We start from the raw sequence: 27,993 nt of genomic DNA, 5'->3' as shown, positions 1-27,993 counted from the left end.
AGTTGTGGTGAGTGGGGGCTACTCTTCATTGTGCTGTGCAGGCTTCTCATTGTGGTGGCTTCTCGTTGCGGAGCATGGGCTCTAGGCGTGCGGGCTTCAGCAGTTGTGGCACACGGGCCCCGTAGTTGTGGCTTGCGGACTCAGTAGTTGTGGCTCACGGGCTCTAGAGCACAGGCTCAATAGTTGTGGTGCATGGGCTTAGTTGCTCCACAGCATGTGGGATATTCCCGGACCAGGGATCGAACCCGTGTCCCCTGCATTGGCAGGCGGATTCTTAACCACTGCGCCACCCTGGAGGTCCCTACCTCTTCATTTTTCACTTTGCAATGACAGAAGTTTCTTTTCTTCCATCTCTCTCAGTATCTTCTACAACTGTTCTTTACTGTCCTTGTCGTTCTATTATGATCTTTCTGTATTCTCTTGGGTCATCTACCAGGGTTTTCCCTGGCTCTATAATGAGTTTTAGTATGCCTTTGATATTCTATCAGTAATTACACCAAGGGCAGCTTCACTTAGAGATAAACTTACAGTTAATATCAGTTTTCATTGCTTTCATCACATACTCAAAGTCACAGAGTACGTGACAGATTTATACTGCTACACACATTTTAGAGATAGTGGTACGTGTTCTGCCCTGAAGGAACTTACCTTTGAATGGAACCCAAGACAAATCCAAACATCTAAAAAGTCTGTCCATGAGGCAGGGACTGCTCGGTCACTGCTGTATCCGCAGTGCCTAAAACTGACACTCAGATAGTAAGTTCTCAGTACATATTTGTTGGAGGGATAAATAAATGAATGCATAATTTTATATATTCATATACGAAATGTATGACTGTTAAAATGTGCTGATAGCATCTGCAGGTGAAATTTCATAATTCTTCGGGGCTACTATAGCTATTTTCACTTTAAAAACCCTGCTTTCCCTCTTTTATCATTTGCATGCATGGTTTTACATAGTCCATACAGTATGGTGTTTACTTGCCACTTCACCCAATATTTTCCCTGGTGTTCATAATTTTTGGGTTTTCATGGGTGTATGATATTCCACTGAGTTGTATCATAATTTACTAAACTGTTCCCCTCATCCTGAGTTTTCAGTTTTCACTAAAGTGTAGAAAATATTTTTTGAAGTGCAAATTTATAAACTTAAGTTCCCAGGAGCAGCACTATGAGATGCAAAGGTCTTTATTGCCCTTGATACATTTATCTGTCTATTTATTTGCTTATGTACTCGTTTATTTCTGTCGTATCAAAAGAGAAGATTGAAGTAGTGAATTAGTGGGCACCCTGGCCTGGGAGTTGGGGGATGTGGGCTCAAGGTTTAGTGGATTGAATCTGATTCTGAGGGTGATGTGCTGGGGCAAAAGCAGAGGTGGGTTGGCCAGTCAAGGAGCCTCCTACGATTGATTGTCCCTGTGAGAGATAAGTAAGGAGAGAACTGAAAGAAGGCAGATCTGCAGTACTGTCCAGAGGAGCAGTTGACAGGACTAGGGTCTGCTTGCATAGGGAAACAAAGAGGAGGACTTCAAAGGTGACCGAAGGTTTGAGCCAGGATACTCAAGAGAATGACTCTTTACATGAGTTTTAAGAAAGGAAAGTCCAGAGGAAGAGTTGCTGGAAAAGGGGGACAGGTGCTGGATTAGGTTTTAAGTGTGTTGGACTTAAGTTGCACCCAAGTGGAAACATGTGCTGCTTGGAGAGCAGGGCAGGAGCTTGCGGAACAGTCCAGGAGAAAGGAAGCTTTTGGGTTATTGGTGCAGGCTGAGCAGTGGAACCTTGGGTGTAGGTGAGGTTTCCAGGAGGGCTGAGAGGGTGAGTGCGGAAGGGTGGAGAGCAGCTCTGTGGAGGGGACAAAGGAGGACCAGGATCCAGCAGCGTCACAAAAACCTAGGGAAGGAGGTGTGGGGGTGGGTGGGAGAATGGGGGTCTGCCACAGAGAGGGAGGGGGATTCCTACCGACTTCCTCATCACCCCTGACCTCAGGAAGGAGAAAATGGACGAGGAAAGGCTGAGGTTCCTGTTTCCCTTTTTTCCCAACATTGAAGACAGGACTTTCAGATGAACATGTACAAGAACCCAGGTTACTGGCATCTTTCAGTTATCTGGGCTAACAGACCTGCAGTGACTGCAGATAACAAGACTTTACACTGAGATGTATTGTGTGATTTTTTTCCAGGGGTTTAGGATAAATAGAACTTGTTTGCACTCCCCAATTTCCTGCCTTCTGGCTTCCCTAAATGTCAGCTTCCCCCTTTTTCCATTTCCTAGCCCACTATGTGAAGACTGTCTTACGACTGGCCTCCACCAGCCTCCTCTGTCAAAAGTTACTTTTCCTACAGATTTTTGGGTGTTGGCTTAAAGATTCATTTCTTTGAATGAGAAAAACTTAAGTCCTCTCGAGTCTTTGAGAAAGGAATGGATGAGGGCAAACTCACTCAACAGGGGTTCAAGTAGGAGGCTGAAATCCATAGTTATTGAGACTCTCCTGCAAATGTGGGAACTCATTCTCTGAAAGACTAGAACCCTGGTAGCTAGGAGGCCATGGGCATCCACTGTCGGCCCCATGTTAGATTTAGCCTTTGCCACTCACCCATTTCCAGCCTTTGGAGTAAGTTAGTTAACCTCTCCATGCCTCAGTTGCTCATCCACTAAAATGGGGGTTGGGTTGTTGGAAGACTTGAAAAGGTTCTGTTTAAACATGAAAGTGCTTTCTTAATGCAGAGGACAGTACCCAGCACTCAGAACTGTTAGCTGTGCTCTCATCATCGTCCTCTAGCGCTGGTCCTTTTGACACACCGGAACTGCCCGTAGGTTTTATGGGGTTTGGGGCACCTTTAGGGAGAGTGCATGGAGCTATTAGTCAAGGATTGGCTCTCTGTCAGTGGACTGTGATGTTGGCAAAGTTTCTCACTTCCTTAGCTTTTCAGACTTTGGGGGTAGGAGGTGGGTGGTAAGAACTGAGTACGAGCAGCTGGGTGGGTGGAGCCGGGGGCTTGCGCAGCCGGGGTGGGGACTGATGGGGGCTTTTCTGGCTGTGGGACACGCGCTGCGTGGCTTGGGCGATGGTCTCGGTGGCTGTGGCGCTGTGTGTGTGGGGTGTGTGCAGGGTGTGTGTGTGTGTGTGTGTGTGTGTGTGCGCGCGCGCGCCCTGGGGAAGACGGGCTGTCTCGCTGTCTGGCTGAAGGGCCGCCTCTGCATCCTGACCTGGTTCTCTGGTTCTCTGGTTCTCGTGCGCTGGCGGCCTCCGAGGCAGCTGCCGCTCCTTTCGCCAGGCCTCAGATGTGGTCGGCTCCATTTCCTCCCGCTGGCCTCGTGCTGGGCTGCTGCTTGAGGCAGGGGCTTCCGTCTGGAGAGCCGGCTGGGCTCGGCTTCACCCCGCCCCCGCCGGGGTCGCTGTGGGGAGGAGCAAGCTGCTTGGGGGGCGAGGGGTTGCTGCAGGGGTCGGCCTGGTAGGGCTGTGCTGGGCACAGTGACTTACAGAGGACTTCTCATGGGTGGGGAATCTCAGGCTTGGCACCCCGCCTCAGCCAGACCCAGTCTCCCTCCCAGAGGGCTGCTCAGCGCGGGCGCTCTCTCTCTCCCCCCCCCCCCCTCTCGCTCTCTCGCTCTCTCGCTCTCTCGCTCTCTCGCTCTCTCGCTCTCGCTCTCGCTCTCGCTCTCTCTCGCAACAGAAATAGCAAGAAGAAAATGCACCCACGAATTCCTCTCCGTGAGGCTCCAGTTTTTCTTCAGAGGCCCGTATAGTTTGTGCAGGGTTTTCAGGTGTGTTGTAGGTACTCTATTCTTAAGCTTTCCCCCCTAAATAAAAATGTAATACCTACAATAAATTCTGGAGACTGTGAACACGAGAATATACCCATTCTCTGCTACCCAGAGATGAGCACTGTTAACATTTCTGCATAATTCCTCCTGTTGTTTTGTTTGTGTGCACAGACATGCATTGTTAACAGAATTGGATTCTTAAATTGGGCAATAATTCAAATCCTGTTTTTTTCCACTTCAAGTAGTGTAAACACTTCCCCTGTCATAAAAACCCTCAGAAAGCATCTATTTATGAGTGTAAGTACATTCTTGAGTTTCTTTTTTTATTGAAGACATTTCCCTGTGTTTTCATTCTTTATCATTTTAAGTAGTCATATATCTACTGATGGAATATTATAATTTTTCTTATGTATTATTTGAAACATATACTTGACGTAGTGTTTCATATATGTTAAACATACTGCAATATAAAGCATAATAATAAACACATGTAAACTCCCTACCTGCATTAACAGCTAGGATGTTGCTAACATCACTGAAACTCCCTGGATGTTTCCCCAACCCTGTCCCCCTTCTTCACCTCCAGAGGCAACCACTACCTTGACTTTTGTGTTTATCATTCCCTTCCTTTTCAAAAAAGTTTTAATTACATGTGTTTGTATTCTTACACAATACTTTTATATATGCTTTTTTTTTGAGCTTTTTAGAATTGGTCAACTATATACAGTCTTTTGAGGCTTGCTTTTTTTTTTTACTCAGTGTAGTTTCTGAGATTCATTCATGTTCCTATGGTTCATTCATTTGCACTGCTGTATAATATTCCATTGTCCATTCTGTGGTTGGTAAGCACTTAGAATATTTCCACAATTTGGTTTTTATGAGTAATGCTGCTATGAACATTTGTGTACACATTTCCTGATGCACATATGCAGCGTGTCTCTAGGACTACAATCATAGGGTATGTGCATGTTTACCATTAAAAGATAGCACCACAGACCTTTCCAAAATGGTTGTTTTGCCCTCTGCCAGTGGTTCATAAGAAAAAGTTCCTGCTAAATCCCACTAGCACTTGGTATCAAACTAAAATACCCTTTCTTGGTGCTTGTACCTGTAAGTGTTCTTCATATGTTAATTTGTTTAATCCTCATGACCATCTGTGAAGTTAGGTACTGTTATTAATCCTCGATTTACAGATGAGGAAACAGAGGCATAGAGAGGTCAACTTTTAACCCCAGATATACAGATTAAAAAATGAAGAACAGAGAGGTTAATTAACTTGTTCAAGGTCACACAGCTAGTAAGTGGTGGCGGCAAGATTTCCACTAAACATACTTGCTCTTAAATTCTCTGTAATGGATATAAAATGGACTCTCACAGCTGTCTTATTTTATATTTCTGTTTACTCATGAAGTTGAGTATTTTTTTACTTACGTTTATTCCGCATTCTCTTTTCATGAAAAGAAACATTTTAAAACCATTCACCTATTGTTGGGGCACTTAGGTTATTTGTAATTCTTTACCATGAATGCTTCGGGGAGAATCCTTGGCACATATAATTTTAATATTTCTTCTGTTGTCTTATTTATTTTGTTTGCGTTTCCGTAAGTGAGATTGAGAGCGGTTAAAAATGTCTGCTCTTTTGGATTGCTATCTGATACTGTGTCCTCATCTGTGGAGGTGAGCCTCTGCCTTCTGGGAGTTTATGAGACCGGAGAAGGTTAATGAGTGTACCGTGATTAGCATGATACTCGGCCTATCATAAGAATACTGCATCATAGTTACGTAGAGACTTTTCCGAGTCGCTTCTCTTCTTTTCCTTTCTTCCCCGAAACCACATTAATTACTCTTAGATCGGGGGCATGAACAGTCACAGTCCTGTGCTTCCGCCAGATACGATGACCTCAGGGAATTAGGCCTTGCTTCAGCTTCTTCCTGAGCATCACCCCAACCATTGAGCTTTGCTGTATCTGTTCATTCTGTAGTAGGAAAAAAGTTAGATTTTAAAATATGTTATTGGTATGTACGTAGTAACCACATGAAACATTACCTCCTGCCACTCACACAAGAACACCCACTGCTACACATGACAGTCTCTAGAAGTTAGGTATAACTTTCTGAGATTTGCCGTCTACAGAGAGAGCTCAGATGTGGAGAGTGTAGACAAGGGACTGGGTTAGCCAACGTGTGTACTCACACACACACACATACACACTCACACTCACACACACTCTCTCTCTCACATTCACTCCTGCAAAAACAAGCAGATGTGTGCATCCTCTGAAAGGGTTCCCCTAAAAAGGTCTCTTTCCCTACTTAATAGATTTGTATCATCAATAAATCCCAGGAGGGGAGAATTCTCTGAAGAGATGAATAATTGATCAACTCTAGACAGAAAATGCCATAAATACAACCCCTGTGCTACTGGGGGGCGGAGTGGGGCCATCCATTTCGGGGAGGGAAGGAAGGAATTGGTTTTATGCGGAGGTGGCTGCTGAACTCTAGGGCTGGGGAAAAGGATGGAGCTGGAAAGCAGCCGTTGAACAGCTGCTGGAGGAGCAGAGGAGCTGAGGTGGTGGTGCGGGCAGCTGGGAAAGTGCGGGGCTGGGATTTGCTGGCCAGCCGGCTGGGGAGCAGCCACTCTTATCCTGGAGTCCCATGAGAATTCATTCTTGGAGATGCCTCTGTAGAGGATGTGCCGCAGATTGGCCCTGCCTCCTGGCCACTGGCCTTTGTGGAGCCTGCCTGCAGGCTTATTCATCCTGGCTAAAAACATCTTCTTGGACATGTTTCTTCCAACACGGTGTATAACTGCTGAACAGCAGGACAGACCCTGGGACTCTGCCTCTTCTAATATCCCCTTTCCCAGAGGCCCTAAGAAGGATGGTGAATGAGGACTTTGATCTCTCACAGTAGTAGCCTTTATCTTCCGGCCTTCCTTCCATTTCCCTTTCATAGAGGATTGCTGATCTGGTTTCATGTGTTGGCATTCTGAGAGTCAGGAAAGACTCGGAAAACCTGGTGTTAGTTCCACGCCTCTCATTGTGTTGTGGATAAAATGAGGTGTTTGGGGGTGGAGTTCCACACTTCTTCAGCCTTGCCTGACATCCAGGGGGCTCTGGAGCCCCTGGGGTGGGGAGGCAGGCTGTTGCTGTTGTTGGGTACCTGCAGATTGTCTGAGGGACCAGCTGTGGGGATGGGGAGCTTAGAAAGGAGCAGCCTGTAGAGGAGGAGGGATGTGGGACCTTGGGAGTCCTGACCAAGCAGGGTACAGGGACGAATTCCAGAAGGGTTCCTGGGCCCCTGGAGGAAGACCTGGAGTCTTCTGCAGGTGGCGATGCTGTACATACATGCCAACCCTTCATGAAGTAGGTGAGGGGTTAGGTCTCTTGGCTGTAGAAGGGCATCTACTCTGCCTGTCTTCCAGTGACAAACCCCTGCTGCCCACCGCTTGGTGAGGGGAGCGTACCCCCAACCTGTCCACACCAAGCCTGGGATGGGCTGGAGCTTTCCTAGTGAAAGCAGAGAAGAGACCTGGTAAGACTGAGTGTGCAGGTCCCAGTGAGGGCAGGGTGGGGTTCTGTGCCTGGAAGGGGGCTCTGAGAAGGGGCGGCACCGACACCTTTGGTGGGCCTCTCTGTGGAGGCAGATGCGGGTGTAGGTCGTTCAAGATCAGTTGCTGATGGCATTGGCAGCTTTGCAGACCTCTACGTGTGTGCACCGTGACAGGCGCCTTAGAGAGGAGGACTGCAAACTCTGCCCAGAGCTTCAGCTGGCAGCCTCTCACAGTCCAGGGGTGAAGAGGCTTGTACCAGTAGGTCCCCAGAGGAAGAAGCAGCAGACCATTTTGAGCACATACTGAGCACTCTGTCAGATTCTGAAGATGTGATGGAAGCCTTGTCCCTTAGGAGTTTTTATAGTGTAACTGGTCATCCTCTCTTAGAAAAGTTTCCCCAGCAGAAGGTGGCTGTATGTGGTGACCGTGTAGGATCTGGTTCAGACCTGTGGTGAGCAGGACTGGTCCAGGAGGACTTTATCAGGAGGCGGTTATTTTGTTCCTTGTCTCACCCCCTACATCTAATCATTTGCTTCCATAATCACACTTCATTCCCATCTCTCTGATGTTGTTTTAGTTCAGGCCCTTATTATCACTGATCTGGACAGTGGCACTAGTCTCCTAACTGGTCTTCACGCCACCAGCCTTGAAGTCTGCAGTCAGTGCTCTGTGAAGTCATTTGAGCGCCCCTCCTGAAACGTAAATTTGCTCCTGTGTGTTCATGCTCTGAGCCACACATCTGCCCTCCCCACGCTTCACGCTCAGGATGTGCCCAGCAGCTCACCCTTCCCCCGGCCTACCGGGCCTTCTCATGATTCTGTGCCTTTGCCTATGTGAGTCCCTCCATCTAGAATTCCTCCTCCTTCCCCTCCTCCAAAATACCTACCCATCTTCCAAGGCTCGTCCTGAAGGTTTCTTCAAGGTGAATGAAACCTTTCTTGACAGACACGTCCACCTTCCCAGAGAGAAGCGGCCCCTGTGCCCCAGGCCCTGGGTAGACTGCTCTCATGGTGCCAGTATGCTCCAGGGCATTTGTTTGTTTATGGGTCTGTCTCTTGCCTTTTGCTTTATAAACTTCTTGATGCTCCTGAAATATACAGTCTGGTCTGTTGTAGGGTGAGAAACCACCACAAAATTTAGTGGCATGAAACAGCTATCATTTTATTATGTTCATTGAGTCTTTGGCCCTGGAAGTCAGGAAGGAAATAGTGTGGGTAGCTGGTGTCAGCTCCTTGATGTGTAGGGCCTCAGCTGGGAAGTCTCAAAAGCTAGAGGTAACTGGACAGCTGGGCTGGAATCCTTGCAGAGCTCCTTCACTCGTGTGGCAGGTTGATGCCCACTGTTGCCTGGCACCTCAGCTGAAAAGGTCCACGGACACCTTCACGTGGCCTTTCCACATGGCCTGTGTTTCCTCACAGTGTGGTAGCTGGGCACCAAGAGTGGGTGTCCCCAAGAATCAGGCAGAAGCTGTATTATCTTTTATGATCTAGCTTTGAAAATCATGACAATGGCACTTTGACCGTTGTGACGAGCTCACCCTGATTTAAAGGGAGGGAACGTAGACCCCACCTCTCCATGGGAGAAGTGCATGTGGGTGGAGGGGTTGTGGTGTCCATCTTTGGAAAGTAAACTCTGCCACACCTGCCAAGTAGTGGGGGCGTGCAGAGGGCACTCTTATTAAATTCTGAAGGCTGAGCAAGGGTGGCGTATGAGGAAGTGTTGTGAAGTTGGCGCTGGGAGTCTCGAGGGAGGGATGTGATCCACAGGCAGATCGTAGGGTGGAGAAAAGACTGTGGGGGGCTGGGGAGCTCCTGTCAAGTTGGACAATTAAAAAGTGTGTACGCACACCAAGGTCCCAATTACGAGGGCAGGAAGGGAAAGGGAGGAGATAGAACAGAGAGGCACTCACGTTTAGAATTGTTTGGACCTGGTGACTGGTCACATTAGAAGGACGTGGAGGATGTCGGGGTTGGGGACACTCGTGGGAATAGGAGTCGGGGACGGAGCTGTTGGAGGTGGGATGGGGAGTTTGGTCTGTTTTATCCAGGCTGCTCTCAGTGGGCCTGTAGCGTGTTCCAGGGGCTAGAGGCAGCTGGAGACCAAACTTCAAGGAGCACCCTCAGAGCGGTGCTTGCTGCAGCCCAGAGGGGAGTGAGAAGTAAGGGATATAAAGTGTGGAGGGCTTTAGGGTTGGGGCATGTCTAGCTGGGACTTTGCAAGCACCTAGACTAGCCTCCATCCTCCGCCAGCATCGTCCTGCGCCTTGCCAGTAATCATCAAATAACTGCTCGGTTTCCTTTTCAATACCCCCTGCTTGGTAGGGGGACAGGATTTCAGTGTATTTTTTAGTATCTCTCAGTATTAAAACTTTTCCTAAATTGAGCCTAAGTCTTCTCTTCTTCCACTTCTTGGGGCCACCTGAAACAAGTTTAATTTTTTCCCCAAATGATAGGCCCTCAGATGTTTAAAGGTCTTCTTGAGTTTTGTCTTCTTCAGAACCAAAAGGGACCTGTTCCTCTTATGGTTTTGAACTGTCCTGCTTCCTTTTTCGCCAGAGGGAAGCCTGTGTTCAGGTAGGGACTGGCCAGGCAGAGCAGGGCTGTTCCGGTCAGTTCCTATCTGTGTGTGTCCAACTGCAAATGGGTTGGGACCTGTTAGTAGACTGTGAAATCAACTTAAATTGTTGCAACCTGCAAGAAAGAGGGAGGGAGGGGTTTGTGTATCTAGTAAGGGGAAATACTATTTTACAAACTTGTCATATATATAAGGATATAATGGATCACAGTGTAAAATGTATTTCTTACTGTGGTTTGTAGTAAAAAAAGTTTGAAGAAACCTTGAGTAATAAGACCTTTTGAAGCTGTCAGATCACATCATATTGCGTATACCATCAATAAGTCGTTTTTTTTTCTTTAAATTTCTGGCTGTGTTGGGTCTTTGTTGCTACACGTGGGCTTTTTCTAGTTGCGGTGAGCAGGGGCTACTCTTTGTTGCTGCGCGCAGACTTCTCATTTTGGTGGCTTCTCGTTGCGGAGCACGGGCTCTAGGCACGCAGGCTTCAGTAGCTGTGGCACGCGGACTCCAGAGCACAGGCTCAGCAGTTGTGGTGCACGGGGCTTAGTTGCTCCGCGGCATGTGGGATCTTCCCGGACCAGGGCTCGAACCCGTGTCCCCTGCCTTGGCAGGCAGATTCTTAACCACCGTGCCACCAGGGAAGTCCCCCATCAGTAAGTCTTTTATCCCTCCTGATTTCTAAGACATTTTCATGTGCACTGCTGCCATTGTTATGTGCTTCCTCCATCTTTGATTTGCACAGATGTGGCTTAGGACCCTATTTACCCTGTTAGATCTTTTTCTCTCCTGCCTCTTGACCTTTTGGCACCTGGTCCTTTCACTTAACGTAGTTTTATCCCTCCTGTTTTCAACATCTCTCTATTTAATAAGTGTGCCTTCACTATCATTATTAATAAATCTGTTGAACAGGACAGTTCCGAGGACAGAGCCCTGTGGCAGGCCACTACAGACCCCCCCCCGCCCCGCAGTCGATACACCACTCTTACTCTGAGCGGGGCATGGCCATTCAGCCATTGGTGAGCCAGCCCATTCAGCCTGTCATTTTCCATAGCTGTCCCTCAAAGGGGTCACAGCCAGCCTTGTGGAACTTCAGTGTCTGCAACCTGATTCGCAAACCCAGGGCCTTGGCAAGGAATACAAATGAATGAAGTGATAATTAATTCAGGCAATTAATAAATAATCCCTGACTCCTGGCCTGGGTTTCAAGAAGGCAGTGCAAATGATGTGGCGGGGGGTGAGCTGGAGCAGTAGTCAGTGCTCAGTTGTAGACGAGGTTGCTGGGCAGGAGTGTGGACCTTCAAGAAAATCTGGGTTTCATGTGAAATTTGATTTTTTTTTTTTAACATTGGCAAAACAAACATAAAAGCCAAACAAAACAGATTTGTTTTGTGGCAGATTTGACCTGCAGCCCTTGAGTTTGTGACATCCTTACCTCCTGGTCCCGTGACCACACAACACAAAGCACTAAGATTAGTTGCGTGTTGATGGGTTGATGGCCTTCATTGAACCTGACTCCTTGAGGTCCCTTTGGTTACCCACTCAGGGCTCTCACACGGACTGAACTCACCCAGTGTTCCGAAAGTTGGGGGTGATACTTGCTCTTTTCTCACCTGTTGTTGGCACCTTCTCCTGACGGCAAGTTTCTTCCAGGATCACTGGCAGGTGTGAGGAATGTGTCAGTGGGATCCCTTGCTGGGAAAACTGGAATTTAGAGTTTCTTAAAGTCTCCCACCCAGCTTGGTTTCACTTTCCTCTTATCTGTATCTACTCTTCCTTTTCTTTTCTCTTTGGTCTGAAGAGCATTTTCCTTCCCAGGGGATTCACAGGCACAAGAGCGGGCCTAGCCCTTCCTTGTTCTTCTTACTCACACACCAAAAATAACTTTTAAAAATCCTTTTAGGGCTTCCCTGGTGGTGCAGTGGTTGAGAGTCCGCCTGCCGATGCAGGGGACACGGGTTCGTGCCCCGGTCCGGGAAGATCCCACGTGCCGCGGAGCGGCTGGGCCCGTGAGCCATGGCCGCTGAGCCTGCGCGTCCAGAGCCTGTGCTCCGTAACGGGAGAGGCCGCAACAGTGAGAGGCCCGCGTACCGCAGGAAAAAAAAAAAAATCCTTTTAGTTGTCTTGACCATTTGGGGAAGCCTCAGCTCATGCAGCATTAGTCTTCCTGACACTGTTTTTGTAAATCCATGCTACTCTCTCATGTTTCTTCTTGTTTATGCCTGCCTCTTCTGTCTTTTATACATAAACATGTAAACATGTAAAATTTGATCACTTCAGATTTTGTAGCCTTTGCAGCCACGTTAGTTTAGGTTTCGAAGAAGGAAGGAAGGGAGAACTGGGTGATCAGCCACATTCCTGGAGGAAAGGTGTTTGTTCCTAGTTTCTAGTTCTGAAAGATAGTAGTCTTCCACCAGCGTCAGGGAGAGGCTGGCGTATTCCATGGCCTGTGGGGCAGACGGACGGTGGACTGGGCGGGAGGCACAGAAGTCATTACGATTGGGCTCTTGTGCTGAAGGAACTACCATCTGGTGGGGGGAGGCAGCTGCTTGGCAGGTGATAAGTGCTAATAGAGGCACGTTTAAGGTGCTGTGGGAGCCTAGGGGAAGGAGCATCGGTCAATCTGCGAACCAGGTCAGAGAGGAGGTGACATTGAGCTGATGCTTGAGGGGATAAGCCAAAGAGACCTCACAGAAGCTGGGAAGGGCATTCCAGGCAATGAGAACTGCGTGTGCAAAGCTCAGAAAAGCATGTTGGAAAAGCATGAGGGTCCTTAGTGGCCAGAATTGCAGTGATGAGAATGAGATGGGAACCACAGGCTGGGGCCTCTGCTCATCTCCCAGAGGCCTGTCCCAAATCCCAGCTCCCCGCTACCGCTTTGGAGCCCATGATGGCCACGTTTGACAATCTGGGGACTAGTATCATTTAACCATCTGTTTAATATACTGTATGTTCTACCTGAGGGACTAATTTCTTTTTTACAGGTCTTTTTAAAAAATTTATTTGTTTTGTTTATTTATTTTTGGCTGCATTGGGTCTTTGTTGCTGCACGCGGGCTTTCTCTAGTTGTGGCCAGCGGGGGCTACTCTTAGTTGCGGTGCACGGGCTTCTCATCGCAGTGGCTTCTCTTGTTGCGGAGCATGGGCTCTAGGTGCGCGGGCTTCAGTAGTTGTGGCTCGCAGGCTCTAGAGCGCAGGCTCAGTAGTTGTGGCGCATGGGCTTAGTTGCTCCGCTGCATGTGGGATCTTTCCGGACCAGGGATCGAACCCACGTCTGCTGCATTGGCAGGCGTATTCTTAACCACTGCGCCACCAGGGAAGTCCCCTAATTTCTCTTTTAACTTTTTATTTTGATAGAATTTAAAAACTTATAGAAAAGGTTAAAGAAGAGTACCTGGGACTCCTGTATACCCAAAATTGTTTACATTTTGCCGTATTTGCTTTATCATTTTCTCTATGTGAATATATTTTTATATATGCATATGCTTTTTTCCTGAACCATTTGAGATTAAGTTGGAGATACCCTTTATCCTTAAATACTTCAGTGTATGTGTTCTAAGGACAAGGACATTCTTTTACATAACCATAGTATAGTCATCCATGTCCAGAACACAGAGATTGATGTGATATGATCTTATCCACATCCATATTCAAATTTCATCAGTTGTCCCAATGATGTACTTTATAGCTATTTCCCCCACTCCAAGATCTAACCCATGAGCATGCATTTTGCTGTCTCTTTAGTCTCGTGTCAGCTGGGAGAGATGTTTTTCTTGTCTTTGAAATTTTTGGAGAGAACAATCCAGGTGTTTTCTAGCATACCCTTTAGTTTCAGTTTATCTGACGTTTCCTATGATTAGATTTAAGGTTATATGTTCTGGCTGCACGTCTGTGTGAGTGATGTTATATTCTCCTTCTCAATGTTATCATATCAAGAGACACATGATGTTGGTTTTTTCCCAATATTGGTGATGATGATAACTTTGATCATTTGGTAAAGGTGGTGTCAGCCAGATTTATTTCTCCACTATAAAGTTGCTGTTGTATTTAAGTTATTTTTGAAGAGATGTCTTTCGTGTTGTTTTTTTGGGTTTTTTTTTGCGGTACGCGGGCCTCTCACTGTTGTGGCCTCTCCCGTTGCGAAGCACAGGCTCCAGATGCGCAGGCCCAGCGGCCATGGCTCACGGGCCCAGCCGCTCCGCGGCATGTGGGATCTTCCCGGACCGGGGCACGAAACCGTGTCCCCTGCATCAGCAGGCGGACTCTCAACCACTGCGCCACCAGGGAAGCCCTGAAGAGATGTTTTGAGGCCATGTATATATCCTGTGCTTCATCAAGCTTTCACCTGCTATTCGTAGCATCCATGATGAGTTTCTAAATCCTTCTATGTCCTTCTGTATTTTTCATTGGCATTCTACTGTAAGGAAGGTCTTTCCTTTCCGGTGGGATGAATTCTTGCAAACTCAGATCTGCCTCGTATTACCTTTTAACTTGCTGGACTGGACTCTGGGCCCACTTCCTCTTGTGCTCTCCCCCTTCAGTGTGCTTTGGGTGGACATTAGATGAATAATGGTGGTTCCTGGGAAGCTTGGCTCTTCTTCCAAGCAGCACCTCACTTGTCATTGGCGTGACTGGCTTGGCGTGGGGCTAAACACACACTGTATTGGATGATCAGAGTTTCCTCAGGCCTAGGGCTGGGTGGGAATGTTGTCTTGTCAGCTCTCTGAGCTTAAGCGAGGACAGTAATGGGCAGAGAAAAGAACTGTGGGTTCCTTCCCCTGAGAAGCCATGACTGATTCCTTGTCCAGGCTGAATTCGTTAGTCCAAGCTGCTCCTTCCCTGCCCGTTCACACACAGCCTTCGCACTTCTGGTGCATTGTTACACGGATGCTTAGTTAGCTTTCTTTTCCTCCTGACAAAAAACAAAGGTTCTGGTGTCACTTTGGTCATTGTGAGTTAAAGCCCTCTTTGTGTGTCCTCAACAAATGCCTGGTTTCAGGGGAGTTTCATCGGTGTGGCTCAAAAAGGGTCTGAGCAACATTCAGAATTCTGCGTTAGGAGCTCTTAAAGACCTGCTCTCTGTTTCTGCAGTGCAGCCAGCTGAGCCATGAGGTGCGAGAAGATGAGCTGAGGTTCAAGCTCTATCAGAGACAGGGAGGGTTTGCAAGGAAAGCAGGGTTAGTTGTGCCTCTGAGTGGTGTGGTGCAGGACAGTGCTTTTCAAATACTGTGGCTCATCTTTTCCCCTTTTGTTCCTCCTCCTCTCTCTCTCTTCAGACAGGCTCAGAGCTCAGCCCAGTTGATGGACCTGTTCCAGGTCAGATGGACTCAGGGCCAGTGTACGATGGGGACTCACGGCAGCTAAGCGCCTCAGGGGCGCCAGTCAATGGTGCTAGAGAACCTGCTGGACCCAGTTTGCTGGGCACTGGGGGTCCTTGGCGAGCAGAGCAGAAGCCCGACTGGGACGTGACCCCAGGACCAGCTCATACTGCTCGCCTGGAAGATGCCCACGATCTGGTGGCCTTTTCGGCTGTGGCCGAAGCTGTGTCCTCTTACGGAGCCCTTAGCACCCGGCTCTATGAAACCTTCAACCGTGAGATGAGTCGCGAAGCTGGGAACAACAGCAGGGGACCCCGGTCAGGGCCCGAGAGCTGCTCTGCTGGCAGCGAAGACCTTGACACGCTGCAGACGGCCCTGGCCCTCGCTCGGCATGGCATGAAACCACCCAACTGCAACTGCGATGGCCCAGAATGCCCTGACTACCTCGAGTGGCTGGAGGGGAAGATCAAGTCTGTGGTTGTGGAGGGAGGGGAGGAACGGCCCAGGCTCCCAGGGACTCTGCCTTCTGGTGAGGCTGGTCTTCTGGTGCCAATCACCAGGCCACTCCTCAGCTCTGAGGTCCCTCATATACCTCCTCCTCCGGAGGGCCTGCCCCTGTCCCAGAGTGCCCTGAGTATCGCCAAGGAAAAAAACATCAGCCTGCAGACCGCCATTGCCATTGAGGCCCTCACACAACTCTCCTCTGCCCTCCCCCAACCTTCTCATGCCACCTCCCAGGCTTCTTGCCCCCTTCCTGAGGCCTTGTCCCCTCCTGCCCCTTTCAGATCTCCCCAGTCCTACCTCCGGGCTCCGTCATGGCCTGTGGTCCCTCCTGAAGAGCACCTATCCTTTGCTCCCGATAGCCCTGCCTTCCCTACAGCAACTCCTAGAACAGAGTTTCCTGAAGCCTGGGGCACTGACACCCCACCAGCAACTCCCCGGAGCTCTTGGCCCATGCCCCGCCCAAGCCCTGATCCCATGGCTGAACTGGAGCAGTTGTTGGGCAGCGCCAGTGATTACATCCAGTCAGTATTCAAGCGGCCCGAGGCCCTGCCCAGCAAGCCCAAGGTCAAGGTCGAGGTCCCCTCTTCCTCCCCATCCCCCATTCTCCAAAGGGAGGCCCCCACACCGTCCTCAGAGCCCGATTCCCACCAGAAGGCCCAGACGGCCCTGCAGCAGCACCTCCACCATAAGCGCAGTCTCTTCCTGGAACAGGCCCACGATGCCTCCCTCCCCCCTCCCTCAGAGCCTCCTCCCGGCTGGTGGGCACCACCCAGCTCACCTGCCTCACAGCCATCCGACAGACCACCCAAGGAGAAGAAAAGGAAGCCCCTGGCACCAGCTGGAGGTCTCGTGGGAACAGACAAAGCTGGCCCTGGGATCAAGCCCAGTGTCCGGAAGTCCATTCACATCAAGAAGTCCAGGCCACGGGAAGCACAGCCCCTCTTCCCACCTCTGCGGCAAATCATCCTGGAAGGGCTGAGGTCCCCAGCCTCTGAGGACGTGCAGGCACATCCACCTGCCCCCGTTCCTGCCTCACAGGGCTCTGCTGTCCCCCTGCCCCCAGAACCTTCTCTTGCGCTATTTGCACCTAGTCCCTCCGGGGACAGCCTGCTGGCCCCTACTCAGGAAATGAGGTCTCCCAGCCCCATGGCAACCCTGCAGCCAGGCTCCGCTGGCCCTCTTCCCCCTGCCGATGACAAGCTGGAAGAGCTCATCCGGCAGTTTGAGGCTGAATTTGGGGATAACTTTGGGCTTCCTGGCCCCCAGTCTGTGCCCATTCAGGACCCCGAGAACCAGCCAACCTGTCTCCCAGCCCCCGAGAGCCCTTTTGCTACCCGCTCTCCCAAGCAAATCAAGATCGAATCTTCAGGGGCTGTGACTGTGCTCTCAACCACCTGCTTCCATTCAGAGGAGGGAGGCCAGGAGGCCACACCCACCAAGGCCGAGAACCCACTCACACCCACCCTCAGTGGCTTCCTGGAGTCACCTCTTAAGTACCTGGACACACCCACCAAGAGTCTGCTGGACACACCTGCCAAGAGAGCCCAGGCCGAGTTCCCCACCTGTGATTGCGTAGGTAAGTCCTCCTGGGTGTCAGGGAAGGGCAAGGGGATGTGACCTGGCAGGCTTGGATTTCTAGGCACTGTTTTTTATCTGGAAAACATTCACTGTGGGCCAGACACCGCACCGGGGCCTATGGGCACAGAATTGAGCTCCAGGCTAGTGGAGAAGACATTGAAGGAAACTGATGGTGATGCCGTGTGGTGTATTGTGTGTCGGTGGAGGTGCTTTGTCGTACAGATTGAGGTGAAGGCATCGTGGAAGCCTTCCCGTGGGAGGTGGTGCTTGTGCTGAGGCCGGTGGGGCTGTCGGGTAGAAAGAAGACATACTGAGAAGAGGGAATAGCTTGGGCAACGGCTCGGTGGCTGTGACAGGGTCGTGCTAATTTAGAGGGCTTATGCTCTGGGGGAGCGAAAGGGGAGGAGTCTGTGTGGAGATGAGCAAAAGGTGGCTAGAGCGGCAGGCAGGGGCCAGATCTTGCGGGGCCCAGCGAGCCACAGTCGGGAGTTTGACTTGATCTCTGGTAATACATCGTGAGCTCCTGAGGGTTTTAAAGCAAGTGATGACCAGTCATCACCTTGTGCTTCTGAAAGACTATTCCGGCTTGTGGTGGGGAGGAAAGGTTGGCGGGGGAGCCTGTAAGAAAGGTATTGTTGTGAGCCAGGCAAGAAATAACAAGGGCCTGTACTGAAAGAGTAGGTGGGCAGAGGCTGCAGAGTGAGTGGCCTCTGAGGAGGGGGGCTATGGGGATGCAGACCGCTCAGGTCTCCGCCTTGGTGGTGGGGGGCACTGAGAACACGCGTGTGGAGAAGTGGCGAGTTCTGTTCGGACCGACTGAGTTTGAAGGGGCTGAGAGATTGGAGGTCGGGCTCTGAGTTAACGGGTTTGGATGTAGTTAGCATTCAGGTGATGGTTGAAGCCATGGTGTGGGTAAGAGCACTGAGGAATTGGGTCTGTTTCTGAGCCTTGTCTTCTGGAATAGAAGTAGGGCCCCGGGCCTCTGAGGACTGTTCCTGGGGATGTCAGCTCTCTCCAGGGAGGTTGTGGATGCCTCAGGAAACTCCAGGTCCACTCTAAGCTGTGGTCCTCTGCTACTTACCAAGCATTCCATAAAAGATGTGTGTGTTGCAGATGTTGGCAAAACACACGATGCTGATGCTGAGCATGTAGAATTCTTGTGATTTTATGACACACAAATAGGTCTTATGAAAAGCCTGTCTTCTCTGCTTGTTTAAATACACTAATATCCGGTCAATTGTGTGATTTGTTGGGATGTTGTACCCCAGTCAGTAAGGAGAAGCTGGGCTGTCCTGTCTGCTCCAGCTACCCCAGAATCCTGGGGTACAAGACAGTGGGGCCAGTGACAAAGAATCACTTGGGGAACAAGGAAAAGTTGGCCCCAGTGCTTCTCTCTGGGGGGAACAGATGTGCAGCATCCTGCCAAAGGCTCACAGACGTGCTCTGAGATTGTGGTTTCCACCGAGGGCTGACCCTCTTTGTTACCGGGTTTAATAATGATGTGACTTTGAATGCCCCTAATTTCCCACCATTTGGGAGAGACTTGTTCTGATCATAGGAATTGGGGCCCCACTTTCTCTCTTTGTGTTTTTATGTGTCTGGCCTATCTTCCTGTGTTTAGGGCCTCATTTGCTCTTTCTCCCTCTCCGGGGTAGGAAATATTCTTTTATAGGGCTGAGGACATAGTTGATGCATAATAAATATTTTAATTGTGGAATTCAATTATATAGATATTATGTTTGGTCAAGCTAGTTTTTTTATTTAATTTGAATTTTAATCCCATCACTTCCTCATGCCTAAAATGAAAGTGCTAATAGTACCCTTTCACCAGGGTTCATCTGAGGATTAAATTAGTTAATATGTATAAAGCCCTTAGGACTGTGACTGGCATGTAGGAAGAACTGTAAGAGTGCTTAGCTGTTACCAAGCCTATCAAGTGCAAAAAAGCAAGAGAAAGGTGTAAAAACATATGTATTATGAAGGGAGAAAAGTGTTGGCTGTTACTTTATTCATCAGTCATTTATTGTTTACCTAGCCCAGTCCTAGTGACCAATAAGATAAAAATTAAGAGAAACGGTTCATCTTTGAAGGACTTTGTGGTTTGCTTGAAGAGACAACACAAACAATGAAATATCCAGTCGCCCAATCAGCGGGTATCTGCCAGGTGTCTGTGCTGTCATACGGAAGTGGTTGAACTGTCAGAGTGCTCTGAAATACCAGGCTTGGCTGTCATCATGGAGGGTAATGCTTTACTTAGGAAACTATTCAGAGCTGGGTTTTGAAAACTGTAATGAACACAGATGGGGAGAGGTGAGTAGGTAGCCACTCCAGACTGAGGAATTTATGAGCACCGTCTAGGAGCAGACATGAGCAAGCTCGCATGAGGTAAGGCCACTAGCACACAGTGGACCCAAACCCTCAGTGTTCTCCTGAATTCCTTAGGCCAGAGGAGCCCCCTAGCAGAGGGGACAAGTCTCAGCTAGTGAGCAAAAAGCACAGGCAGTAGACTGTCAGCATCAGAGAAACCCAGTGTGGCCATGCTGGCAACCTGTTGCCTTGGCAGGCAGGTGGATGGCGGGAACAGTGGGCAAGAGGTAAGGTGAGCCACCACCACCAATCATCTGTTGCTCCCATTTGTATTTTATTTATATGTAATACAGATAAAATATTTGTATGCTATCTAATGTAAACAAAGAATTAGAAGCAAACCCCCCTTGTGTTGTTAAATGTTAAATTATGGGAAAACACTGAAGTGAAAACAGCAGACACAAAGAGTAGTTAAATGATCAGCTCACCTAGGTTAAAAAAAATAGAGAAAAGACTAGAAGGAAATATACCATCAGTGGTTGTATCACTGTTCAGACTGTGGGTGACTTTTCCCTCATTACGTTTTCTGAATTTTCTCTAATGACATATGTATTTTATAATCAAGAAATATTTTTGAAAGTACCTCCTCCTAGAAGTAGCACAGAAGAGTGAAGAGTGATAATCTTGTGGCAGACCACTTAGGAAGCTACTGAGAATAGCAATAACCACCACAACAATAGTAATAGAATATGAAACACTTGCCCTATTCCAGGCACTGTACCAAGTGCTTTGTAGTCACTACCTCATTTAATCCTCTATAACATCTATATGAGGCGGGTACTGTCAGTAGTTCCATTTGAGTGATGAAGAAAGCAAAATTAGATTCAGTGATTTACCCAAGTCATAGAGCTAGCGGATGGTAGAAGTGAGATTTGAACCTAGGCAGCTGGACCACCATGTCATACTGTGATTAAAGTTGTTTAGCTGAGAAATGAGTCCTTCTAAAACAGTGGTATTAGGCATGAAGAGGGCCAAAGAAGAAAGCATTCACTTGGAAACAGTTTCTGGAGGTGTTGAGGTTGTGTTAGGGAAAGCCTCCACGTCTGGACAGGTGCTTTCATCAACTGGTTTGATGAACTTGTCCTTGCGAACTCAGGCTCGGGCGGGACAAGGGTTAGGAACGAAGCTTGTTCACTCTGGGATTAATGTTAGCTAGGAACCATCTCATATTCCAGAAACTCAGCCCCTCAACAGTCGTAGATAGAAAGGTGCAGATTGTAGGTCACTATAATGAAGAATTTTCCGTAGAAGCGACAGTGAAATTTGGAGATGCCATTAAGCGCTCATAACAGGCAATTTAAGTATGGAAACAACTTTATAAAAACATGGAAAGGTCTTATAGCAAAAGAAACCTAATATTCAAGCTCCATGGTGATTTTTGGCAAATAAGCAATTTTGGCCAATGTGGGCATCACCAGGTAACCAAAAACTGCCAAACACCAAGAGCATTGTCTTACACTTGTATGAAGATTACAGGTGTTCTGAAGGTATGGATGGGATCCATATCTACTTGTTCTCTGAATCTTGAAATACTAGAATTAAAGGTACCCCTTGAGGCTTCAAAGAAATAAAAGACATGAAAGGAAATGCTGTACTCCAAAAGGTAGTATGATAGGTATAGGCTTGAGAAAACAGCACAAGTTGAAGTTCTGCATTGAATTATTGGGAGAAGAGAGTATTGGCGCATTCCTAATATGTAGGGACACACATTGGAGATTCCCCTAACCACCACTTAGCCTTCCTGTAACACTTCTGTCAGAGGCAGGATGATGAACTGCAATGCCTGTTGGCTACGCCCTTTATGTACTTTATCTATTCTCAGAAATGGGGACATTCACAGGGAAAGCCAGCTTAGGACAGGGAATGAGTCCAGATGATGTTTTAGTGGGAAGAGCATCCTTTGAGATCATCTGCTCATCATTTTATAGATAAGGAAACAGGTCTGTGTTAACTTTCAAGTCTTGTCCTGATGTCTCTGAGGAGCAGTCCACAGGTAGCTGGAGACATTTAACCATAGCAAAAGCAATAAACTGAGACATAGATCTTAGAGGTTGTTTTCATAGGAATGCTGTATTTTTATCCAGTTGCTCATCCTGCCCTAAAGAAGTAGCCAAAGGTGAATACAAGAAAAACATCTCCTTTGCCTGCCTGAAGCATGGTAAAAGTTTGGGTGAGGGAGGGATGTTGCCCAGCAGACGTGGCTGATAGCAGCACCCACTGGGTGACTTCAGTATGAGCCACAGTTCTGAACAGGGGGACACAGAGACTGACCTCTGTTTACAGTAAAGTCTGTTTCCTGTAGTTTTTATGAGAATGTATTTTCCTCCTTTGTATGCAGTTTGAGATGAATAGGAACTTCGTGTCTTTAAAATATTGTTTTGGCAATAGAGTATTTGTATACCAGTATAAAGTGGGGAATAAGACTCTGGGTAGGAGGGTATCAGAAAGAACTTCCTGGATGAAGCGATGTCTTATGTGAGTTTTAAAGGATAAGCAGAAGTTTAATAGATTAATAGGGAGAAAGTAGAGTGTTCTAGGCAAAGGGACATGAAGATTATAGAGATGAAAAACCACATGAAGACGTGTAGGCGAGAAAACATGGAGAAATACAAGTAGTTCTGGTATGACTGGTGTGTTAGATGAAAGATTGGGAGTGGCTGGAGAGGAGAGTTTCAGGGCATGAGAGGATGATACCAAAGGCAGAGAGTTTGCAAGCACAGGCAAGAAATTATGTGTGCCTGAAGTAAGAATGACATTGAGTAGGAGGAAGGAGAGGAGGAGTGGATAAAAGAAAGAATGAGAGAAAGAACTAACTGGTTCAGTGACCTGTTGAATGGAGGAGTAAAGGAGAAGCAGTCACAGATGACTCCTGAGGTTCCAGGTTGGATGACTGGGTAGATGGTGGCGCCATTCACCAAGATTTGAAATACTGGCGGGGAAGCAGGTTTGGGTGTATGACTTTGACATGTCTGGGGGACCAGCAGGTGTGCATCCAGTTGGATCTGCGAATCGGAGGTTCTTCAGCAAACTGATGGTAGTTGAAGTCTCAGTTATAGACAGATCACCAGGCTGACTATGTAGATCAAGAATGGAGGATACTGGGACTTCCCTGGTGGCGCAGTGGATGGTACTCCAATGCAAGGGGCCCAGGTTCGATCCCTGGTCAGGGAACTAGATCCCACACCCATGCTGCAACTAGGAGTTCGCATGCCGCAACTAAGGAGCCTGCCTGCAGCAACTAAGACCCGGTGCAACCAAATAAATAAATATTAAAAAAAAAAAAAGAATGGAGGATACTGTCTTTTAGGGTAGAGAATCTCAAACAGGAGGCCATGAGGGAAGTATGGAAGAGATGTGGGAAGAAACTGAGGAGAGGATAGGTTAGAACAAAGAGATAGTTTGGGAGAGCCAACAACATCACTACTGAAGAAGGGTCAATATTTAAGGTCTCATGTGATTTGTTATTATATGCATACTAGTCTTTTCAGTTAAATCCCAGGTTCCTTAAGAACAGGGACTCAGTGTTGTATTTCTAAAACATCTAATCTGGTGCCGATCATATGGTGGTGCTCTACATATTTTTTGGTCAACTGGTCAGCCTTATTCTACCTCCATATTAAATTCTACAAAGACGTCAGATAGGTTTGGGCATGATCTCCTTACCTTTAATCTTTGTCATCAGTGAGTGTGCCCATTGTTTTTTTTTTATTATTTTAATTAACTTATTTATTTATTTATTTTTGGCTGCGTTGGGACTTCGTTGCTGCTTGTGGGCTTTCTCTAGTTGCGGCGAGTGGGGGCCACTCTTCATTGCGGTGGGCAGGCTTCTCATTGTGGTGGTTTCTCTTGTTGCAGAGCACAGGCTCTAGGCATGCGGGCTTCAGTAATTGTGCGTGGGCTCAGTAGTTGTGGTGCGCGGGCTCAGTACTTGTGGCTCACGGGCTCTAGAGCACAGGCTCAGTAGTTGTGGCGCATGGGCTTAGGTGCTCAGCGGCATGTGGGATCTTCCTGGACCAGGGCTCGAACCTGTGTCCCCTGCATTGGCAAGCGGATTCTTCACCACTGTGCCACCAGGGAAGCCCGAGTGTGCCCATTGTTATGAAAGTCTTTCTGCTACCAGCAGACCCAGCATGCTGCCCATGAACTCACAGGCAGATGACCTGAGATTTTAGTTTTAAAAAAGTTCACCTGGCACACCTGATCCAGGGTGGGGCCCAACCATCTGCCTGCCCACGGTGTGGATTTGTGATTGCCAGGAGGCAAAGTTCTAGCCGTCAGTTATTGACTTTCATGCAAGTGGAATTAGTTATATAAACTTAAGGTGTTTGGCTTTACGTCCACTAAAATTACATCAGGAAACTGGAGCATTATATAGGAAAAAGAAGATGGGTACAGTAAAACCTTTGTGTGATTTTGACACCTATGCATTAACTGTACACCAGTTATCAACCGTCTCTTTTTATCAATGTCATAAAGAAAAGAAATGCCTCAGCCTATACCTATACCTGGCTGTGAGGTTCCCCACTGGAAAAGTGTGGGTGCCCTAGTCTCTGTGTAGAGAGGTGGTAGAGAAGGTGGAAGGTTCATTTAGAAATTAAGGACCCCTCTTTCTGCTAGGTAGTAATGAGTAGTTTCTTGTGTTTAATATCTCTTGCTGATAGCACAAAGGATACATTTCATTCTCTCCCCAGCCTAGTGCAAAAGTGGAACAGATCATATTTTTCTATTTTGAGTATAAAATTAAGTGCACAGGGAAAAAAAAAGCACCTAGAGCCACATAACCAGCATTTCCTCAAAAATTGGATCTTGTTCTCCTGAGCTCTACCCCAGAGCTTTCTACTAGGTATTTTAGGGAAAAAACGTCACTTCCCTCACTGCTCAAAGAGAGACGTAAAAGAGATTTTACTTTAGGAAGAGTTAAGCCATTTCCTTGCCCTGTCACTTAACCTCTATGGAAAAGGAAGAAATAGTACACTGGGGACTAAAAGGAAAAATGATGACTTAACAGTAAGATAGCAAAATACTCCTTTTCTGAAACCTGGTGAAAGGGACCAAGACAAACAAAAATGTAAGAGGAAATTTCATCAACTGAAATTTGAAAATGGCCCCAATCTTAAACTATGAATTCCAAGTGCTGTCTGCCAACTAAAGATGAATTTGAATTGAAAACAGTGATGACATGAGGTATATACAACTCCCAGGGTTAGGAAAAACAACAGTGGAGGCTCAAAAGGACTCCCCAACTTGGAGAGGTGGGCTGGAGACCACACATCTAGCAAGCATGCACTTTGGAAAGTCTCCTTTTCCTGCTCTTCTCCAGTTTCTGATGGGGTTAAGGTCTGGGGTGAGGATGGTTGGCTGGAGAATATGAGAAGCCATCTTAGGAGCCAGCTTTGCAGCCAAGGGCCAACAGCACCAAACAAAGGCCATTGTGTAGAGGAAAATATTTGCTGAACCACCAAACAAAAATTCTGCAAACCATGGGGCTTTATTTCAACTTGATGTCTTGTCAGAGTGACCAGCCCACTCCCATATGAGGAAATAAACCAAAATCTTAGCATCAGGACAGAGCACAGCCCAAGCCTCCACACACGAACGTACATACACATTGAGAGGCATTGGCTCCAAGAAACAGAGGGCATGTAGAGATGACATTTCCCAGCTGCAGCTGTCCACAGCCAGCCCCAGATCCTCATAGGCCACTGAACTTTTGAACTAATAATTGAAACCTCCACAACATCTAATTCTCTAAGCTTAATTTCTAAGGGAAGAATTTGAGTAGTATCCAGGTAAATACAGAAGAATAGGGAGATTCTACGCATTCTGCTTTTGGGCAAATGAGTCTAGACCCGTGGCTTTCAACTGAGTGCTCTTTTACCCCTCTTCACCCCAGGAGACATTTGGCAATGTCTGAGGACATTTTTGGTTATCACACCAGTGTGGTTCTACTGGCATCTAGTGGACAGAGGCCAGGGATGCTGTTAAACATTCTACAATGCACAGGACGCCCCCCCCGGCCCCCCCCCACACCACCCCAATAAAGAATTATCTAGTCCAAAGTGTCAATAGTGCCAAGGGGGAGAAAGCCGGGAGCTAAACTCCATTGAAAGACCAATTAACAAGCAAACAAACAAAAAATTCAACGTGCAACCCATTCAGATTCTGTGGGGAAAAGTAGAGGGATTAAATAGGATATTCAAGTGAAGACTTACATTAGGAAATACAAGAAGAGTTTGAACAACTAATTTACACCTTCAAGAAAGTTGACTAAAATGTTCATTGTGAAACCAGAAATGAAAGATGAGGTCCTAGATTAAAGTGACAAAGAAGTCACAAGAGGTATGGATTAAACTGCAGAAATGTGCCACTTCACAAAGCACTTACAGTGCACTAGAAGCTGCAAAAAGCAGAATCAGAGTTACAGAAAAAGCCAATCAGTGAGGAAGAAGGACAGGCTTGAAAGACTGCTCCAAAGTAGAAGAAGAAAATAGAAATGAACATAATCAGAGTGGAGATAAGGGATACAGAAGAGAGGCAGGAGGGATCCTCCACAGATTCATTCTGTCGGGAATATTGGGAACATTTGCTGGTGTTTCCAGCAAAGATCATGAAACAAATTGAACACAGGCAAGAGTCAAAGATAAAATAGAAAATGTTTTTTAAATGAAAGAAAATGAATAAAAATTGACAAATAATCTGGATGAACTTCAAGATGAATTCCAAGGATGAAGAATTCCCTACAAATAAATTAACCAAAAATTAAGTTGGTCATACATACTTGGATTTTTAAATTTTTTTTTTATTTTTTTTTACCATTTAAGATATACTTTTCAAAAACATTCTCTTAGGGACTTCCCTCATGGTCCAGTGGGTAAGACTCCGAGCTCCCACTGCAGGGGCCTGGGTTCAATCCCTGGTTGGGAAGCTGGATCCCGCATGCATGCCGCAACGAAGATCCCACATGCTGCTGCAGCTAAGACCTGGCGCAGCCTAAATAAATAAATTAATTAAAAAAAAAACATTTCTAATGTTTAATTTTTTAAAAGCATTCTCTTAATTGAAACACATATTGGAAGGTATATAAATTGTAAGCATACCTCGGAGATATTGTGGGTTTGGTTCCAGACCACTGCAATAAAGTGAATATCACATTAAAGCGAGTCCCATGGAATTTTTGGTTTCCCAGTGCTTGTAAAAGTTATGTTTGCACTATACTGTAGTCTGTTAGGGGTATAATAGCACTATATCTTAAAAAAAATAAAAAAGTACCTTAATTTAAATACTTTATTGCTAAAAAATGCTATCATCTGAGACTTCAGCGAGTTGTAGTTTTTTTTGCAATAGTAACATCAAAGATCGCAGAGTACCATAACAAATACAATAATAATGAAAAAGTTTGAAATATTGTGAGAATTACCAAAACGTGACATAGGGACACGAAGAGAAGCAAATGCTATTGGAAAAATTGCACTGATAGACTTGCTTATCGCAGGTTTGTCAGAAACCTTCAGTTTGTAAAAAACATAGTATCTGCAAAACACAATAAAATGACGTATGCCTGTACAGTTTTACAAAAAGCATGTACTTGTGTAACCACATCTAGATCAAGAAACAGAACTTTACCATCACATCAGAAACCTCCATATGCCCCCACCCAGTCACTTACACCTGACTCCCTAAAGCCAAGTATGGCCTGCAGACCAAGTCTGGTTAACATCTGTGAGCTAAAAACAAGTTTGTTAGGTTTTTAAATTGTTTTTAAAAATCAAAAGAAGAATAGTATTTCATGACTCATGAAAATTATATGATGTTCAGATTTCAATGTCGAAGTTTCAGTGAAACACAATCACCCTCATTTGTTTACGTACTGTCTGTGGCTGCTTTTGCTCTACATTAGCAAAGAGAAACAGTTGCCACAGACACTGCATTCCCTGCAAAGCCTTAAACGTTTGTCATCTGGCCCTTAAAAAGTCTACTGACTCCTGTCCTAAGGTAAGTACTATTCTAATTTCTAACCACGTTGATCAGTTTGGGCTGTTCTTGAACTTCACAGGTACGTATTTTATATTCTGGCTTCTTTTGTTCAGTGTTGTATTTGTGAGGTTCATCTGTGTTGTGTAGCAATATTTGTAGTTCATGCATTCTCATTGCTATATAGTATTCCATTTCATAATATGAATATACCACCATTTATCCATTAGATTGTTGATGGTCTTTTGGATCGTTTCCAATTTGGGGTTATTATGAAGCATGCTGCTATAAGACGTTCTTATATACATCCCTTGGTACATGTATGTACACACTTATATACTTTTATTGGGTGTATACCTAGGACTGA

At 46.9% G+C, this 27,993-nt stretch overlaps 1 protein-coding gene across 8 annotated transcripts in view; it reads left to right on the top strand.

Moving 5' to 3' along the window:
* The window catches only part of TET3 (tet methylcytosine dioxygenase 3), a 111,732-nt gene that overhangs the window by 41,530 nt on the left and 42,209 nt on the right, over positions 1-27,993 (top strand). For all 8 annotated transcript variants that reach the window (XM_049696118.1, XM_049696119.1, XM_049696121.1 and 5 more), the window contains one exon: positions 15,165-17,286. In XM_049696118.1, the coding sequence (XP_049552075.1) occupies positions 15,165-17,286 (2,122 nt within the window). The remainder of the gene's footprint in view (positions 1-15,164; positions 17,287-27,993) is intronic.

Source organism: Orcinus orca, chromosome 13 (genome assembly GCF_937001465.1).
Source record: "Orcinus orca chromosome 13, mOrcOrc1.1, whole genome shotgun sequence".
Taxonomy (NCBI): Eukaryota; Metazoa; Chordata; class Mammalia; order Artiodactyla; family Delphinidae; genus Orcinus; species Orcinus orca.
This window is presented reverse-complemented; position numbering and strand designations above follow the sequence as displayed.